Source organism: Thalassophryne amazonica, chromosome 5, assembly GCF_902500255.1.
Source record: "Thalassophryne amazonica chromosome 5, fThaAma1.1, whole genome shotgun sequence".
Classification (NCBI taxonomy): domain Eukaryota; kingdom Metazoa; phylum Chordata; class Actinopteri; order Batrachoidiformes; family Batrachoididae; genus Thalassophryne; species Thalassophryne amazonica.
This window is the reverse complement of record NC_047107.1, coordinates 15487469-15508205: the sequence shown is the minus strand read 5'-3', so window position 1 is coordinate 15508205 and position 20737 is coordinate 15487469. Positions and strand designations below refer to the sequence as shown.

Here is a 20737-nt window from a genome sequence, read left to right as displayed (position 1 = left end):
GGGGGGGGGGGGGGGCATTGCCATCTCTCGCCCTGCTGCCTGTCTCCATGTCACGAAGAAAACCCACACACAAACGTGTCTTCATATGTGTAAAGTGCTCCGGTGGGACGTTTCTATCACTTGTACCTAGTGGTGGGCACAGTTCCAATAATCCGATAACTGATAATTATCGAAGATAAAGTTTTCATTATCAGATTATCTTTTTAGATAACTTTGAAAACCATTATTGGACTAATTATCTTCCCATAAGTTTTTTTTGTCCAATTTTTAACCCCATACTGATACATGGCCAATATCACCCAAGTCATCCAGAGGCATACATTTTTAACTTATGGTTCAAATTTTAACCAAATTTATTTCGGACTAGTTATTTAAATTAACGTCACTTCTGAAGTTTTAGAAAGTGAAAATATCAGGTTTATGTTTTAGTTTTAAAGTAATGCACAAATTTTGAAGGTTTTAGTGTGGGGCATGCTGTGTCCTGGTGCATTATGGGATAGGGTAATCTCAGTACATTCACGACAGAAATGTATTTCAGACACTCTGATCAGGACAACAGCATTAAACTCTAGTGCCTAAAACGCACGTGAATATATTCTCTGGGTTTATAGACATTGTTATTGTGTTTGTTTGCTTTTATTAAATTCCACGTATCTTAAACATAGTAAGTAGCAACACAGATTATCTGGAATTTTGTGTTTACAAGTTTTCAAGGTCGCTACTGCCATCTACTGCCCAGTAGTGTTCATGGCAGTATTCAAACTGAAGATGGTCTGATATTTTTAAACCACATGTCGGACTTGTGTTTCCAGAAGCAAAACGTAAACAAAAACTTTTTTTTTCAAAACTTAATTTACAAAAACTGCACTTTAACTGCTGCACATGGACAACACCATTAACATCTCAACATAAAACTATTTTTATATTGTGCCTAAAACTCTCATGAATATATTCTCTGGGTTTATAGACATTGTTATTGTGTTTGTTTGCTTTTATTAAATTCCACGCATCTTAAACATAGCAAGTAGCAACATAGATTATCTGGAATTTTGTGTTTACAAGTTTTCAAGGTCGCTACTGCCATCTACTGTCCAGTAGTGTTCATGGCAGTATTCAAACTGAAGATGGTCTGATATTTTTAAACCACATGTTGGACTTGTGTTTCCAGAAGCAAAACGTAAACAAAATCTTTTTTTCCAAAGCTGCACTTTAAGCGCTGCACATGGACAACACCATTAACATTGCATCATAAAACTATTTTTATATTGTGCCTAAAACTCTCATGAATATATTCTCTGGGTTTATAGACATTGTTATTGCGTTTGTTTTATGTAAACATGCGAGAATCACAGGCTGTCTCTCCGTTATTTTCAATGGGAGCTGCTGTGAGCTACACTCGCTTCCTGATCATGTCGTTCTGGGGGAACGACATCATCACGTCTTGATTATTGTTCTTTACAACACTGTTTGTCCTCTTTGTTCCAGACTAATATACGAGGTCTGTCTAAAAAGTATCAGACCTTTTTATTTTTTTCAAAAACCTTATGGATTTGAATCACTTGTGCTTACATGAGCTAACTTTGAACCTTCGTGTGCATGCGTGAGATTTTTCACGCCTGTCGGTTGCGTCATTCCCCTGTGAGTAGGCTTTGAGTGAACACTGGTCCTCCCCCCTTGTTGGATTTTCATTGCGAGGAAAATGTCTGAACGATTGGAGCAGCGCTGAATCAAATTTTTCCAGAAACTGTGAGAGACAGCCAGGTGGAAACCATTCGGAAGATTCAAACGGCTTTCGGTGGCTTTTCAGTCGAGTGAGTATCCGAGGAATTGTGTAAGAGCTGGACATGTCACAACATGTCCTGTGAGACTTCCAACTTCCGCACATCTTTCATTACAAAATCTCCTGTAACAGTGCAATGTGCCGAAAAAGTGCTGATGTCCACCTCTTCTGCAATTTCTCTGGTAGTCAGACGACGTCCCGGATCAACACAGCGTTCACTTTGGAAATGATCTGGTCGTTTCAGCCTGTCGATGGCCGCTCGGAGCGCGGCGCACCCTCCGCCATTGTGCGCCGTCTTTAAACCAGTTGTAACACTCCTTAATCTGTGTGATGCCCATAGGATCGTCACCGAAAGCCGTCTGAATCTTCCGAATGGTTTCCACCTGGCTGTCTCTCACAGTTTCTGGAAAAATTTGCTGCAGCAAAGCTTCAAATCGTTCCACCTCACAATGAAAATCCAACGAGAGGGGAGGACCAGTGCTCACACAAAGCCTGCTCACAGGCGAATGATCAATCAATCAATCAATCAATTTTTTTATATAGCGCCAAATCACAACAAACAGTTGCCCCAAGGCGCTTTATATTGTAAGGCAAGGCCATACAATAATTATGTAAAACCCCAACGGTCAAAACGACCCCCTGTGAGCAAGCACTTGGCTACAGTGGGAAGGAAAAACTCCCTTTTAACAGGAAGAAACCTCCAGCAGAACCAGGCTCAGGGAGGGGCAGTCTTCTGCTGGGACTGGTTGGGGCTGAGGGAGAGAACCAGGAAAAAGACATGCTGTGGAGGGGAGCAGAGATCGATCACTAATGATTAAATGCAGAGTGGTGCATACAGAGCAAAAAGAGAAAGAAACAGTGCATCATGGGAACCCCCCAGCAGTCTACGTCTATAGCAGCATAACTAAGGGATGGTTCAGGGTCACCTGATCCAGCCCTAACTATAAGCTTTAGCAAAAAGGAAAGTTTTAAGCCTAATCTTAAAAGTAGAGAGGGTGTCTGTCTCAACCGACGGGCATGAAAAAAATCACGCATGCGCATGAAGGTTCAAGGTTGACTCATGCAAGCACACATGATTCAAATCCACATGGTTTTTGAAAAAAATAAAAAGGTCTGATACTTTTTGGACAGACCTCGTATATAAGATGTCTGAAATTTGATTTGCGTTTATTAAATTCCACGCAGATTAAATGTAACAGACACAGATTATTTGTTATAATTGTTTTAGCAAGTTTTCAGGGTATCATGCATGCAGTTTCTTATTAACGTGATGAAAACCATAAAAAATACATTTTTTTAGTATAATATTAATTTACAATTGTCATTATGTGGATTCTCTATATGTTGTTTGACTGCAGCGACTCTGTGGCGCACAAGGGATTATGGGATACGTCAATAGGGCGAATGGCAGTGTTCTATTTAACACTGGTTATATCAGACGGTTATCTAATTACAACTTTTTTTTTTTGAAAATGTCTCTTTTTTTTTTTACAAATAAAAATGTCTTATTTTACAGAAGCACATTTATCTGTAAACACCACCATACGACACACCTCACATTAATGTGTTGGTTTATATAGAATGAATCATCCAATCAGTGTGAGCAGAGGCACATTTTACCCAGAATGCCATCTGTTTGTGTTTGTTACAGAACTTCAGAATTAGTGCATTATTCAACATTAAAAGATATACCGGTATGTTAATTCTTATATAAAGCATTCAGTGTCTGTGAGCTATCTGTTAATTTTGCATCTGCACCTTGCTGTCAGACAGTGAGTGCACTGTTGATAATGTGTGTGATTAAAATAGAGGTGTTGTGTATTTAATGTGAATCAGTCTGTTCATGTACTTTAAAAAAAATTCAGTGTGGCTTATAGGACCTTTGAGCACGTATTACGGTGCTTTGGGATTACTTTTCATTGCTATGCTGATGACACCCAGTTGTATATGCGATAACTGCTGGTAATCTCATACACGTAAAGTCTTTAGAGGATTGTCTTGTGTCAGTGAAAAGCTGAATGTCCAGCAATTTCTTACTTTTAAACTCGGACAAGACCGAAATGATGGTCCAGTAAGAACACTGAGACATCGGCATCAGTTTGACCAGCTAACGCTTAACGTAGGCTTGTGTACATCACACTGACAAAGTGAGGAACCTTGGAGTGAATTTTGATCCCATGCTGTCCTTTGACCTACACATTAGAGATATTATGAGGACTGCTTTCTTCCACCTTTGAAACATAACGAAGATTCATCCCTTCCTGTCTGTGGCTGATGCAAAGATCCCGATTCATGCATTTGTCTCTTCTAGACTGGACTACTGCAATGTTCTATTTTCTTGTTTATTGCAGTCCAGCATCTGCAATTGGTTCAAAATGCTGCTGCCAGACTTATGACGGGAAGCAGAAATTTCAAACAAATTACACCCAGTTTGGCATCCCTTCACTGGCTTCCTGTCTCTGAGGATTTTAAGGTTCTGCTATTAACTTGTAAAATTCTTCACAGACTAGCACCTCCCTACTTAGGTGACCTAATTAAACCCTACGTACTGGCCCGGGCTCTGCGTTCCCATGGTGTAGGACTATTTTGTGTCCCTAAGGTGAATAAACAAAAAAGTCTGCAGGTCATAGAGCCTTCCCTTATCATGTCCCTGTTTTGTGGAATGATCTCCCTATGGAGAAAAACAGCCAGATTCTGTAGAGACATTCAAGTCCAGATTTGAGACGCATCTGTTCTCCCGTTCCTATGGCTAGCATACTGGCATAGTATGGAACTATGGTTCTTATCCTTTTAATTCATCTTATTAGCAACGGAACAGGTGTTGGCCTTAACGTCATCTATATTGTGGGTCTGTTAGTGAAACTCATGGCTAACGGCCGGCGATCACCTTAGTACTTCCTCTGTTTCCTTGTGATTAACTGGTAGTGAACAAATACCTCAGGTGTAGTTTGTCCAGCCAACTGATTCTTGTTATGGATAAGATGCGGATTGAGGAGCGGTCCAGTATCTGACTGAACCCAGCATGAAATAATCAGAAGCAGTTCCAAAAAGAAAACATTTATTTTTCTCCCTTTGTGCTATACATGAAATACTAAATAATTAAGTTCTGGTGAGGTGAAAAGGCGGCGCGCTCTCTCAGCGTCTCAACAGTCGGAGTCCGAACGTTCAGGACTCAGGAGTTCCGCCAACACCCCCCCCCCCCCAGGTGACTTTCCCAGACTGTACTCTGCGAAGGAGGAACAGAGATGAGATTATTCAACACTTATTACTACGAAATATTGTTTAGAGGCAAACTTATCAGCTACACGTTTAGGTCTGGTTTCAAACTTAGTTCAAAGAGGTTGCTGCTCACAGCTAGTGGAGGATCATTAATCCGCACGCCACTGCTGTGAAGAGCACGCCAAACAATTTCCACCAATAATTACTTATAGCTGCGTATAAACGCCAATTTACATTCACGAATAAACTTTTCAGAATATTCACCTCTGTCGTGTGCCTCTCACCCTCGTCCTCCTTCACAGGCACGATGTCAGACTCTGAAACGGCCCTCAGCGTCCCCACACGGTCGTCACAAGGTCGTATTCTCCGGCAATCTTATCCAACTCACTGCTGGTTTAAATGTAGTTCTTCATCACTACATTGGTACCAGCTGGAAGTCCTCAGATCTGCACGTGAACATCACAGGTGTCGTGGATTGTCCTGATAGAGAGCCGCACGAGAATGCAACAGGTGCAGCCAATCATCGTAACAGAGGAGAGAGACTCTTCTGCAACACATTTTCTTCAGAGAACAGCCCCAAATCACCTGGGAAGGAAAATAAACACAAAACAACCCAACCTTGTCCAGCCAAACACCCCCCCCCAACACACAACAGTACCCCAACCCCCCCCACCCCCCGTCAACGGGAAGCCTCCCGGCGACCGCACAAACCAGACCCAAACCAGACAACCCCACACATCAAAGGCCAAAGCAGAAGGAGGGCAGAGATCACAGCAGGCAGCAGAGCCGGGAGATGCGGTAGAAAGGCTGGCCGGCATCAAAACAAAAAAAACATCCCGAAACAACCCCAAACACAAAAACAAAACAAAAAAAAGGCCCCCAGCATCCCCCCCAGAGAGTACCACAAACATACCCCAGGGAAGCACACCGGGGTAAACACAAAAGAAAAACACAATACCCAACCCAACACCCCCCCCAGAGGACCGTCCCATCAAACCCTGGGGAGGAACAAAAAACACACAAACCCAAAAACCCCAACAAAAACCCCCCAACACACTAGAACACAGGTCAAAGGAACAGCCCCAAATCACCTGGGAAGGAAAATAAACACAAAACAACCCAACCTTGTCCAGCCAAACCCCCCCCAACACACAACAATTCTGCTCTTTTTTTCCTCTGAGTACTAATGATGTTGCACAAGACTGCCAGCTGCACACCACAGGGCCCTGGACTGACCACAAGATGCCTGAAGCTGACGTAGCACACTGCAGTCTGCGTTCAGAATCATGTTTGCCACAGTGACAGACCCACTGACGGCGTGACGGAGGAATGCATGCCCTGCACCTCAGAGTGCAGGGCATGCACTTTGTTTTTGGTGTTGCTTTGATTTCCTGTTTCTTCAGCTTTGTAAAAACCCTGTAACTGTTAGAATGGCCTAAGCAGAGGGTCACCCCTCTGAGTCTAGTCTGCTTGAGGTTTCTTCCTTAGTGTCATCAGAGGGAGTTTTTCTCACCACTGTCACCTGTGTGCTTGTTCTAGGGGTTGGTGAGGTTAGACCTTACTGGTGTGTCGTGATTTGGCGTTATATAAAAGAAATAAGTTGAAACTGACTTTATCAGTATTCAAGAACTCTAATAATAAAAGAATAAATGCGCAACTTATGTACAGTATGGGTTTTGTCCTCTTATAGAAGCATTTTTAAACAAGTGTGACTTATACTACGGACTTTGTGGTGCTTTTATCTGCTTAAATATTTCCAATCTTTATAGTGGTCTGCTTGTGCACCTAGAATCTGTTAAAATGTCTGCTCATCAAAGTAAGTCATTTTAATTAGTTATTTGGTAATTGTACTTAAGGCTTTACCTTTTAATGTCACTCCTTCCTTCATAGGTTACTTTAAACCCTTCAACCCACAGGCAGGTTTGAAATGGATATTTTCAAAACAAAACAAAAAAACCTGCTAAGTCGCCACAGCCACACATTTTTAAAGAAATTATCTTCGGATTTTCAAAATTCACAGTGGTCATTGAGCTAATAATTTGCCCTAAAAGCTTTCATCTGTGTAAAAAACCAAATTGAAGTTGGAAAATACTGTATTTCATCAACTTCACTTTTTCTTGCAGACTTGGACAAGAAGAAAACCTCATGAAACAGAAAACCTATGTAGGAATGGCATAGTGAATCCAGTCAATTTTCAAGATGAGTGGAGCCTATGGATCATATTTCACTTAATTAATATAATAATAATAATAATAATAATAATATCAATGGTAAACAAGATTAAAACATCAAAAGAAAAAATATTTTAAACACACAATCTATTTACCCATGTTAGAAGCACAAAATCCACAGAAAAATGTCTAATTCATTTTGTCTTTCTGCATCAGTCACAGCTCCATGCTTGTGTGGATCACGTCACGTGAGTGAGTCTTTTGTGCATGACAGGTAGTTTTGAATGACTTCTGTACACGTGTGTTTTAGGGATGGTCGTTTACGTGCTGGTGATGAGTTGCTGATGATTAATGGACAGTCTCTAGTGGGTCTGACTCACCAGGAGGCCGTTGCCATCTTCCGCTCTACGACAGGTCTGATTCAGCTGGTGGTGGCGAGCAGGGTAGGTGTGCCAACACTGAGCTCATATACTTTACTTGAATCCACAAACATTTAATATTCACAAATTTTACATCTGGATTTGTACATTTCTCTTTTGGGCATCATATGCTCAAAGAGGCCTTCCCAAAGGATTGAGATGGGAGAAATAAAGCTCTGTTGTCTTACCTAAGCTTGTTCAAGAACATTTCAGGTGTCCTCTGTCCTCTAACATCAACATAAACATGACTCAAGTTTACAGCTGAACAACGGGGAAACACCAAGCCTTTTTTAATCTTGAGCTTGTATTAATGGCTTCCTCTATATCATGAACACCTCTGTCCAGTAACCTCATGATTCCATAAGCCCTTCCCAAGCATTTATTTTTTTCCACAAGTGATGGACCCAGAAACATGAATGTCACTGCTGAGATATGTGAAGGTTGCTACGGGTTTAACACGTTCACTTCATACAGATACATTTCTGATAGGTGAGTAAATGAAGCTATTGAAATCCTGGATCATAAGGTGCCTTGAGACTTTGCATGCATTGCATGCATCTGTATTGACACCCAATTCGTCATGCCAATGCCACCCGCTGTGTTCCCCGCTGGACGCTGCGCTTTGTGCTCCTGGATGCTGCATTATATACAATAATTATTTCATAGTGGATTATTCATTTGCTCTGAGTTTGGCTGCTGAAAACATCTCTAATCGCTTCCGGAATCAGATTTGGCTGCTGAAAACATCTTTAATCGCTTCCGGAATCAGATTTTCTACAGCTGCACCTGCTGCACCTCTCTCTCTCTCTCTCTCTCTCTCTCTCTCTCTCTCTCTCTCTCTCTCTCTCTCTCTCTCTCTCTCTCTCTCTCTCTCATGTGCTTCATGACATGGAGAACACATTTGAAATAGTCTCAAAGGTAATTATTTGTAATATTTATATTGTAATGGCTTGGTAAAACAGTTGTATTTTCATTTGTTCTTTTGAGTGTCTGTAAAATTATGTTTATGATAGATTTAAGATTCTCTGGCGAGGGCAGTCGCATCTCCTCCTCTCTCCTCTATCTCTGCTCCAGTCCGTACTTTACCGGACTGTGAATTCTTCAAACTATATTTGGATTAACCATGGAATTGATCAGCTGGTCTCTGAACGCTATTGACACCATTTTTTTCAACAAGAAAATCAGGGCTGGGGACCCTGTGTGCCCAGATGGAACCTACCTTGCGGGCTATGTTCTCACTGCCTGGGAGAAGTGGCTCGTTGTGTGCTTGGTACCACTCTCTGTGGAGGATGTCAAACACTTATTTATATTTGGTTTTATTGTGGGAGGGCTGGTGCTTATTGGTTTTTGTGTTGCCCTGACCTAACTGAGAATTGGCAAGATGGCTGCTACCAGAACCACGACCCCTCACCTGTCCGAAGTAATTGAGTTGGGCAAGGCGATACAGTCTCAGACTGCGTTAACCTTTGAACTCGGATGTAAGTTGGAAAACATCTTGGAGCAAATGTACGCCTTGCAAAGGAAGATGTCTGAGACCAGGGAATACTCATAAATTGGATTTGGTCGGTCAGAGGAGCTGTAAATGTGTTTCTCTACTTAACCCTGAACATGGCTGTTTATCAGCCTCCGAAGGTCAGAACACCCCGCTGTTTTCCTCCAGAAGAATGTCTACGGCCTTGGTTAACCATTCGGCTGCCCCTCTTTACCTTTCTGCCCTCCCCTTCAGTCTGATGTTGTCAAGGCAACTCCAGACATTATGCACACACTGACAGAAACTGATAAGAACTCATCTCATCTGCACACATGACTCACGCCCCTGCCCCGCCCAGCCACTCCTTCCCCCATCCGGCTTCAGCTGCAGCGGCCTTCACCTCCCCCATGCTGGCGGCGCGGCACGCTGCTGCGGCCACCTATACCCTCATTGCTTCAATTCGGACGACGGACTGTTTCAAAGTTTAGCGTACATAAACAATCAAATATATATGTGTGGTTGTTTTAATTTTGATGTGTGCCATTATTACATTCAACTAGTAATAATTGTGGATTAAGTGCTGTATTTTTGTCTGAGGTAATCGGGTGTGAAGAATGAATTGCCCTTTTAGGGATCAATAAAGTTGTTTGAATGTTAAGATCTCATTATAATCGTTCAGATGAGCTGCACTATGATGCACTGACGCAATGACTCGCACTCACACTTAGTGTTTTTTAATTGTTTGTGCAATGTTCACGTGAAGTTCACGTAATTAATGCGTGACAGAGATTTTGAACATTTCAAAATTTTCTTTGCACACTTGCACAAAGCCACGCACAGTTTACAACCGTTTACAACAAGTTTATTGTCTGGCACGGCTTACCAGTGCACGGATCTAATTTGTGCAAGTGTCAAGGCACCTTTAGGCTACCCATTGATTATGCAAAGATTGCAGCACTGTCTACAAGGTCAAGATCAAAAAGTTAAAAAGTCTCAACAGAGACTCTTCTTACTCAGAAAGTTGAGGAATGCCCAGCTATCCCAAGGACTGATGCTCAACTTCTATCAGAGTACCATCAAGAGCATCCTCACAAACTGCATTGCGGTGTGGTTCGTGAGCTGTACTGCTGCTGAGAGGAGGACCCTGCATGTTGTGGTGAAGGCAGCCCAACGCATCATTGGGATGGAGCTTCCTCACCTTGACACGCTCTATGCTAGCAAATTGAGGAAGAAGGCCAGAGACACTGCAATAGACACAGCACACCCTGGGAACTTCCTGTTTGAACCGCAACCATCTGGGAAGCAGTTCAGGACAATAAAGTCCAGTACAAACTGTCAGAGACACAGTTCTTACCACAGAACTGTGGCCTCCATCACACCCCATCCCCCTGCTCAGATACATAACACACACAGCCTACACACTGCGGGTGGAACCACACAGGCTAAAGACTAAACTAAACACTACACCTACCGACCTCACCTGCAACTTTGCACTGTGAACTGTTGCACAACTGCACTAGATATTTACATTTAGCATTGTGCACACCTTTTTTATTGCATATTATATTTTATATTTCTATAAGGAGGAATCTAGCGCAATTTTATTCTACATTGTATGACAATAAAGTGATTCTGATTCTGAAGGTCAGTAAACCTTTCCTTGCCAATAAATGTGCGTAAAGCACTGCTTGCCATAACCACACCCAAAATCTCGTCCATGCAAGTATTGAACAGCGTAGGACTCAGATGCGATCACTGATGGACACCAGTACTCACTGGAAAAATTTTGAGATTCTGTCGCGGCCCACACAGTACTCGCAGTACCTGTTTCAGGTGGCTATGATGTCCAGCAGTGTCTTTGGGTTCCCAGATATTGTCAGCCCAGTCAGACAAATCAAATGCTCTGGAAAAAATTGACACAGACGGCCAGAGTGAAGCCGTGAATAAAGTTTCCCTCATCGAGACATCAGTCACTGTGGTTGGAACATCAGCTGAGTCAACAGACAAAATATCCAGTGAATGCTTATGTCTGAGCCTCAAGGTGCACTTAAACGAGCATGCCTGAGACTCACGCAATAGCACGAACGTTGTGATGATCCCGCCCGCTGTGTTCACAACTGGACGCTGTTCTTTGTTCTACCGGCTGACACGTGCTGTGCACTGGATGCTGCGTATATAAAATAATTTCATGGCAGATTAATTCACTTTTTTTTTTTTTTTTTGCAAATTGGCTGTTGAAAACTGCTCTAATCACTTCCTGAATCACAGAGGAGGCTGCAGCCAGAGCAGTTCACACATGCGCATGTGCCTAACTACCTGCAGAAAGCATTTTGAGCCGTCAAAAAGGTAATTATTTGTCTTGTTTACATTGTCATGGCTTGGTAAAACAGTTGTGTGTTCTTTCCTTCTTGTCTGCAGCTGTTAAAGTATGTTTATAACAAATTTGACTTCTTGTTATAATCCTTCAGACGAGCTGTGCGCTGATGCGATCCGCTGACGTCACCACTTTACTCCACTTGATGAGCTGCACGTGGGTTGGAGATTAGATCGCGTCACATAGCACGCACTGGCGCCCCTCTCGCATCCTGTCTGCACTATTTAAAGACAAGTTTACTCTCCAGCACGACACATCAAGACACAGGTCGTGCTATTGCGTGAATCAAAGGCATGCTTGTGTCAGTGGGCCTTCATACTGCCTTCACTGACAGGTGTAACACCTGACACCACTGGAAGGAGACGGTTTGTTACAGCAGCTGCCACTCCCCAGTACACCAGCCATTGGTGTGAACAGACTAAAAGTAGGTGTGTCCTCCTACTTAGGTCTGGTCACTTCCAGATCTTCACACATCAGACAGTACAGCCACTGCAATGTGGAGTTTCCCAAGCTCCCTGATGCGCAGAGGAGGATGGTCGTCTTTTCTCAGTGAAAAGGTGATCATCATTTCCCACCAACTTGAGTTGCCTCAGGTTTGGACCTGGGTGCTGTCGTGCAGTGGATGATCCATCTGCACTGGACCTGCCACCACCCTCCAAACACAAGACCCAATGGAAGACAGCTCCCACACAGTCACACTTTCTCTACAAAGAATTGTTTACTCTTTTAGAGTAATGATGCATAGACAGAATGTGAACAGACCTTTAGGAGATGGAATTGATCCCCAGCTGGCTCTGGCCCAGTACATAATGTGGGCATATGCACATGTTGTAGCGCACGTCAGTGGTACATTTACTGTCGAGATAGACACATGAGGTTGTAACTGGTTTGGCAGGGTAAGTAACTTTGCACACATTGCATTATCTCATTGCTACCAACTGTTTTTCCATCTGTCCAGGAAGAGTCAGAGGTGGGTTTCCAGGGCTTCCTGTCTACCAGTATGCCAGACCTGGTCAGTACTGGCAGCTCGTCTTCATCTCTCTGTGAGACCTGTCGCTCAGTGCACCTTGCCAACAGCAGCACCATGGCTGACCACTGCCTGGTACATACACACACACACACATACACACTGACCAGGAAACATTGACATTTTCTATTTCTTCCGTGTTCTTTGGGCCCTAAAAGTCACTCATTTCCTTCCTGCTAGATGACTAAACTGGAGAAACTAGAAGACCAAAGTAAAGATGTGCCAGTTAAAATATTGACTCATAGCTCCACACCTGTGAGGATTGGCAGCCAATCTCAAGGTATCAAATGTAAATGTTTGAACCAAATGGCTTGTAAAATGTGAATTTAGTGATGCATCAAAGTGTTGGTTAGAGCCGTACTGCTGATCTGGGTAGCTGGTTCGAGTCCTTAAAGTAGACCTGCATTGAAATAAATGCAGTCAGATCTTTGGACCAAAAAATGACATATTTACACATAAGATCCTTTTGAATATAGTAAAGTAAATCTGCAAGCCCAGATCTGTCATTCAACAGAGAAATCTTCATTTAAAAATGATAAATTTACAGCTAAAATTTAGCCCTCCGCAAAACTGTCCTCTCATCTGGGACATTGCCGAGACGTCAAAGACAAGACCCTATCCCAGCATGCATTGCGTGCGCCAACTGTAATTTGTGGATTTCCGTCAGTTTGCATCTCTTACAAATGCACCTTTTTATTGTCTTATACAGAAGGATCTACTTTTTTTAAAACTTCATATTGTCTTATTTTTTATTATTGTGTTATTTGTCTTTATTTTTGCTTGAAAATTATTTTTGGGGACTTTTTCATACGCCCATTTGATTGAGTGGTGTCACACTGAAAATCTACTGTCTTAAGGGCCCTGTCCCACTGGAGTTTAGGAGCATTTGCGTATGGATTGCGCACAGAATTGGCCCATATTCGCCAAACATCCGCAGTATCCGTGTAACATGCCTGTATGAGTCGGCCATCATCCGAACACGCCCGTGATCATCCGCAGAGGCACGCATGTCCGCAGCCAGGATTTTTGAGCTGTTCAAAAATCTGAAAGCGGATAACATCCGCCTCACATACTCCAAATATACTCAAGTCATACACAATACATACTTACTCTGTGCGCTGTATATCTGCCGTTAACCGCTGATATCCGCAACTGACGGGGATTTGCGGCTTGGCAGCGGACCGGGACAGTGTGTAAAACAGATATACATCGTGCCCATCATGTCCACATCACAAACTAAAATATGTTGTAGCGACTGCATACAGATTGGCCACGAATAAAGCGTTTTTATTACATCTGCTTTGCAGCTGATTTGCGGACATTCTGTGAATGCATAACAAAGACGTCACGTAAACCCAAAGTACTATATTTGGCAGAAAGCGACATCCCTGCCAGTCAGTGCCGGTCCAGCTGTGTAAATCCACAAAGACGTAATAGCTGCTGCAATCCAGGACTTTTATTTAACACCAACAAAAGGAAGAGTTGCTGTTTAGCCACAACTTACGCTGAAGTCTGTTTTCTGTGAGGCTTTCAAAAAAAACAACAAAAAAAATACCGTCTCACCCCTCCCTGAGCGTCTTCCCCCCTCCGGCTCACCAATCTCATGAACAGTTAACCCTCGCATGACAACAAGAACATTAACTCTGTGATCAACTTGTCCAAGTCCAGCAAATGCTCCAGAGGCTGTATTGTTGGTGTGAATAGTGATGCTGACAGCCCAAGTGTGCTTCTTTTATGACTGCATTGCAGATGCCGTGCACGCGCAACACGTGTGCGATGCATTCATAATACACCCGTAACGCTGCCGTGATAATCTCAGTGTGTTGGATCAGTTTCCTCACTACATGCGTTATATAACCATGATTGTTCATCATATATTCGCTATATATTATTAATATCTCCGTGATTCATACTGGGACATTTGTCATTTTTGGCCATTTTTGTTGCGGACGACAACGAACACCCGCAATTTGTATACTCAATTCATGCGCAATTGATCCTCTCCCCAGTGGGACAGGGCCCTTAGCCTCCAGATGCGGGACCTGCAAAGAATTCAAGTCATTAAAAACATACAAACCTCTCTCAGTGGCCACGGAGCTCTGCGGCTGCGATTACCGAGACCATGCGGCGCTGCGGATTTTTCCGCAAGAAGTCTATCCTTGCGGGCTGCCGGAGCGCATCGCATCAAAACAGCGAGCGTAGTCTCTGGACTTGTTGCCAAGTTGGCCGCCCCTCCATTCAGTAGACAGGGAGATGGTGCAAACAGTTTTCGCGGAGGGCCAAATTTTAGCTGCAAATTTTTCATTTTTAAACGAAGATTTCTCCACTGAATTACAAATTTGGGCTTGCAGATTTACTTTACTGCATTCATAAAGGTCTTATAAATAGATATCAGCTATTTCTTTCTGAGATCTGACCACATTTATTTCAATGCAGGTCTACTTTAAACCTTGATCAAGTGTCTCCCTTGTGGTTTAGGGGGTCTGAGCCGCCTCGCGTCAGTTGGTGAGGATGACGAGCTGTTTGTGGACAGTTACATGACTGATAGTGACGTGGTAGAGAAGCTGCCACCTGGACAACGTAAGCACTCCTTACCACAACAACTAGATGGCGCTGCAGTGCAACAGGTCAGAGAAACTCATGAATCCTTATTGAGTTGAAATTGAAAATTCACAAATGTTTGATTTTACTCATCATGTTGTCAAAGAACCTCAATTACCAAGAGATAACTGACTTTGTCTTTTCATACTTTCATGTATTTTTATCCTGACTGCTGGCGAAGCAGCAGCGTATTTGTAATCTTTCATGTGTGTCTGTGTACTAACTGGTCAGCGAGTAAGCACATCTTCACCAAGCTTCAAAGCAATTTTCCCTGAAGAGTGTCTACAGATGATGACTTTTTCTGAGCAAATGAGTTAAAGATTAAGCTCAACAAAAATATAATCTGAAAAACATTTTTTTCCAGTGAAAGTTGCTAAAAACACAACCTTGCCTGAGAAGAATTTTGATTTTACGCTCTACGGTCCCTGTGAATTGGGTTTTTATCAAGTACCACTGGGCCTGAAAAAAAAAAAAATCTTGGAAAAATGCTGCAGACCTTTGTGTTTCTGTTGCAAGATGAATGCAGCTGACACTTCCCCTTGCTCTCGTTTTTTTAGGAGCATCACTCAATTAAGAAATCGGCGCGGTCCCTCAGTACCACTCAAGTGGAGTCTCCATGGCGACTGGCACATCCATCCATTATCTCCAGTATCGTGCTGATGAAAGGCCAGGGCAAGGTGAGTGCACTTCACTGACATGTCAGCCTGAATCTGCTTTGTTTTCCTTCAGGTGTTTGTTGAAATAACAGAAATATTTCTCATTTACTCTGGAAGTGTGTCAGTAGTGTGTTTGTCATGCTTTGCTTAGAGAATTATGCTGCTGCATCCTCATAGTCAAAGTCAACTTTAAAATGTCCACAGGACGCAGACGTGATGACTGACTGTTGTCTCTCAGAGACAAATCCAGAGACCAGGTACATAGAGAGGTATTCAGGCCCAGCAGGTTGAGTTTCTCTATCAGCTGTGGAGGGGTGGTCGTGTTAAATGCTGAACTCTAATTATGAACAGCATTTTCACCTGTGAGTCCAGAGTCCAGCCCAAAATGCAGGCTGAAGAGGGTTCAGGGTGAGAGGAAGAATGATTTTAAGTCTTCCGTGACTACCTTGTCAGAGCTAGTCATGATCATGGGGGTCATTATTAACTAGTTTGTTGTCATTTTGTTTTTCTGATGGTACTAGACAAATTGTCTCTGGCTGCTCTCAGTTAAGATGTGTCACTTGGGTCTGAAGACAGCTCCCACGTCTTTAGCAATCTGTGAACCTCTCGCAGAAAATTCCATCAGCAGGTCAGTTGGCTCGTACTTGATGATAATAATAAACTCCATCAGAAGTTTGTGGAGACCATCAGCTCTGAGACACGCATGCATGCACACACAGTCTCTGCTGATCTTACTTGTTGTACCCCAGGCTCTGTCAGCCCTGTAGCATATTAGCCATGTTTCTGTGACAATGAGAATACAACAGTCATGTCATAGTGAGTGCCTCTGACAAGGTGTATATTGTCCATATTGTTGTCCACAGAACAAATTTTGGTGAGTAAGGCAGATGGCATTGTTATCTGAGTGGGTTAGCTGCTATCCTAGCAGATATACCTCAGTGATGACCTTTCTTCTGCTTCCTTTCGCAACATCTGCGGTGCCTCCTCTCCTGGTAGGAAAAGTCAATCGGGGTTGGCAATATGTGCGATCCAGTGGAACAGTCTGAGGCTTTGAAGTTGCTGCTCTTGTGTTGTTGGCAACTTTGTTTTCTGTTGTTCTGTCAATGTTCAACAGAAACTGGTGACTGTACTTGTCCTGGTCATTTTACCATGCCTTCAGTAATTTCTCTTTTAAGGTATTTGTATATTGGTTAATGACCACGTGTTCCACATCAGAATGTTCAGAACAATGTCAACTTTTCAAATGTGAGACATATATTTGTATAGAACATTGTGTAAAGATTTGTCTCTAAAGCTGAGAATATGAAATATAAAATCTTAAAAAAAAATGCATCTTTGTTTATGTTGATGAACTATTTTGGTTTCAGAGATGGGTTTGCCAAAATCTTTAGGTCACAAAAGTAGTGTAATATACGAAAAACATTTCCAAACACTGTATATTTTCACTGAAGTGGAAATATGTGTTGTGCAATGCATCAGCACCACCCACTGGGAGCTGCGTAGCTGGGAGCTGGTACATTGCCAAAAAACATATTTGTAAAATAAAATCACTTAGCAGTGTCAGATAGATGTCTTCTCTTTTCAGATAAATCCATATTGCACAAATAAAATGTCTGTCACTAAAACGCTGACGTTCACGTTGCTGAAATCCGTAATTGCTTTCGAGTTGAAAAAGGACACATTCCTCCATGCATGTTCTTCCACCATAATTTTCTTTGTATGAAGGAATAAATAAAAATTGAAGTGTTTTTGGAGCATTTTTTCCTTTTTTCTGTGTGTTTCACTGACAATCCCAGACACAGTACCATGTGAATCTCTCCGGCTTCTTGGATTGGCTATGAGGGACTGATCATCTTGAGGGAAGATGGAAACTTCTTCTAAGAAGTTGTAGTTTCTGGAAGTAGTCCAACAAAGTCTTTGTGACATTCTGTTGTTGATTTATTAACAGAAATATAGTGAAAACTTGATGTTGACAGTCTGCCTAGTGATGCATTTAAGTTTTGTAATTGAGAAAATAGCTTTCCAACACAGATTTTTATTGGAAATGAATATAATAAGACATCTGCACGAAAGTATGATTTTCATGGACTTCAAGTTAAACAACTGTTTTGGGTCAGTCCATCTCAAGTCACCCGGCAGCTCCCAGGTCACCCTCTCAGATTCTTATGAAAAAATTCACAGGTGGTCCTATACCAGAGATATGTAAAACCCCAAAATATTAGGTCTGTATCTCAAATAGTGTTGAAGGCACAGCCCCTGGAAATTTTAGTTAATTATTTGAATTTTACCAAACGAGGCTCTCTGTGCACTTTCCAACATGAGTATCTCCAATTAAATGGCATGCACAACTTTGAAAGTAAGTGTCTAGTGCTAACTTTTCCTGTAGAATTCAAAAATCTTGTCAGATTTTGTATATCTTGTATCCCTTTTCCTTCACAAGGCTCTGACAATGGTTGAAAATCAAAAATGCAAAACATTCTACTACCTTTAAGTGCTTATTACTCAAAAAGTATGCTAGATAAAGCAATTTTTTTTCTCCTATTAGTTTGATATATTAGACTACATCCATAAGAAAACCAAAGTTATTGCTAGTTCAGGAATGACAGAACAATTTTTATTAATATGCTCGTTTTTTTTTTTTATTGCCTGTTTTCACATCCTCATTTGGCCATGTGGCCATTTGAATAACAGTTTCATCTTTTCACAATGAGTTCTTACATATCTGAATATGGTATAATCCAAAATTTGTGTTGTTGCTGGCCTTCCTGTTGGAGTTATGATTTTTTCCATATAAGGTACTCGTAAATGTTAATGCAAGTGAAATTATTAAGTAAAATTATTTTTTAAAGTTAAATGCAAGTTTCACAACTACCAAATAGACTTTTCACAGCAATTTCCAAGTTTTATCTTAGATGCAAGCAATGAAAAAGCAACAACCTTTTTACCATGACATTGACCCTATGTGTCTTTTTGCAAGGAATGTTTTCACAGTTTTTGCTCTATGGCATTCCACGTCCTAACAGCCAGGGGCTGTAAGCATGGACCGGGCCGCCGGGCCACCCGCCCTCAACCGCCACCCAATCCTCTCTGCACCTGACCCCCATGGCCCCCTCTGCATGTGGTGAACCCACAGGAGGGCGGGCCCACATCACTCTTTCGGGCTGAGCCCGGCCGGGCCCCATGGGCTAAGGCCCGACCACCAGGTGCTCGCGCGCGAGCCCCAACCCCAGGCCTAGCTCCAGGGTGGGACCCGGCTCCGCCATACCGTGCGACGTCTCGGTCCTTGATCTTTTACTGGTCTTGTTCACGAGTGAGGGACGGATGGAGCGTGAGATCAATAAACGGATCGGTGCAGCATCTGCAGTGATGCGGTCGCTGTATCGGACCGTCGTGGTGAAGAGAGAGCTGAGTAGGGGGGCATAGCTCTCGATTTACCGATCGATCTACGTTCCGATCCTCACCTATGGTCATGAGATTTGGCTCATGACCAAAAGAACGAGATCGCGAGTACAAGCGGCCGAGATGAGTTTCCTCCGCAGGGTGGCTGGACGCTCCCTTAGAGATAGGGTGAGGAGCTCGGAGTCGAGCCACTGCTCCTCCACGTTGAAAGGGGGCATCCTTTCCGGATGCCCCCTAGACGCCTCGTTGGAGAGGTGTTCCGGGCACGTCCCACTGGGAGGAGGCCCCGGGGAAGACCCAGGACACACTGGAGGGACTACATCTCTCGGCTGGCTTGGGAACGCCTTGGGGTTCCCCCGGAGGAGCTGGGGGAGGTGTGTGTGGATCGGGAGGTCTGGGCGGCTTTGCTTGAGCTGCTGCCCCCGCGACCCGACTCCGGATAAAGCGGAAGAAAATGAATGGATGGATGGATGCTCAATGGCAAGATGCATTATCATCTTGAAAAATGATTTCATCATCCCCAAACATCCTTTCAATTGATGGGATAAGAAAAGTGTCCCAAATATCAACGTAAACTTGTGCATTTATTGATGATGTAATGACAGCCATCTCCCCAGTGCCTTTACCTGACATGCAGCCCCATATCATCAATGACTGTGGAAATTTACATGTTCTCTTCAGGCAGTCATCTTTATAAATCTCATTGGAACGGCACCAAAGAAAAGTTCCAGCATCATCACCTTGCCCAATGCAGATTTGAGATTCATCACTGAATATGACTTTCATCCAGTCATCCACAGTCCACGATTGCTTTTTCTTAGCCCATTGTAACCTTGTTTTCTTCTGTTTAGGTGTTAATGATGGCTTTCGTTTAGCTTTTCTGTATGTAAATCCCATTTCCTTTAGGAGGTTTCTTACAGTTCAGTCACAGACGTTGACTCCAGTTTCCTCCCATTCGTTCCTCATTTGTTTTGTTGTGCATTTTCGATTTTTGAGACATATTGCTTTAAGTTTTCTGTCTTGACGCTTTGATGTCTTCCTTGGTCTACCAGTATGTTTGCCTTTAAAAACCTTCTCATGTTGTTTGTATTTGGTCCAGAGTTTAGACACAGCTGACTGTGAACAACCAGCATCTTTTGCAACATTGCGTGATGATTTACTCTCTTTTAAGAGTTTGATAATCCTCTCCTTTGCTTCAATTGACATCTCTCGTGTTGGAGCCATGATTCATGTCAGTCCACTTGGTGCAACAGCTCTCCAAGGTGTGAGCACTCCTTTTTAGATGCAGACTAACAAGCAGATCTGATTTGATGCAGGTTTTAGTTTTGGGGATGAAAATTTACAGGGTGATTCCATAATTTATTCCTCAGAATTAAGTGAGTCCATATTTTTTTCCTCTGTTTGGTCTAAAAAAGTAACCGTTACTGACTGCCACAATCTTTTTTCTTGATTTCTTATAGTGTTTCTTAAAGCCAGAAAGTTGCCATTTGAAATGACTTTAGTTTTGTGTCATGTCTGTGATCTGCTTTTTTTCTACAAAATTAAACAACTGAATGAACATTCAGTTGTTTAACTGAACAACTGCTCCTCCACGTCGAAAGGAGTCAGTTGAGGTGGCTC

General features: G+C 42.7%; 1 protein-coding gene across 1 annotated transcript in view; it reads left to right on the top strand.

Annotated features, from left to right (window-relative positions):
* Window positions 1–20737, top strand: part of pdzd2 (PDZ domain containing 2) — a 137144-nt gene that overhangs the window by 25346 nt on the left and 91061 nt on the right. The window contains exons 5-9 of the mRNA XM_034169533.1: window positions 7481–7613; window positions 12393–12536; window positions 12642–12741; window positions 14940–15088; window positions 15620–15739. Of these exons, the coding sequence (XP_034025424.1) occupies window positions 7481–7613; window positions 12393–12536; window positions 12642–12741; window positions 14940–15088; window positions 15620–15739 (646 nt within the window). The remainder of the gene's footprint in view (window positions 1–7480; window positions 7614–12392; window positions 12537–12641; window positions 12742–14939; window positions 15089–15619; window positions 15740–20737) is intronic.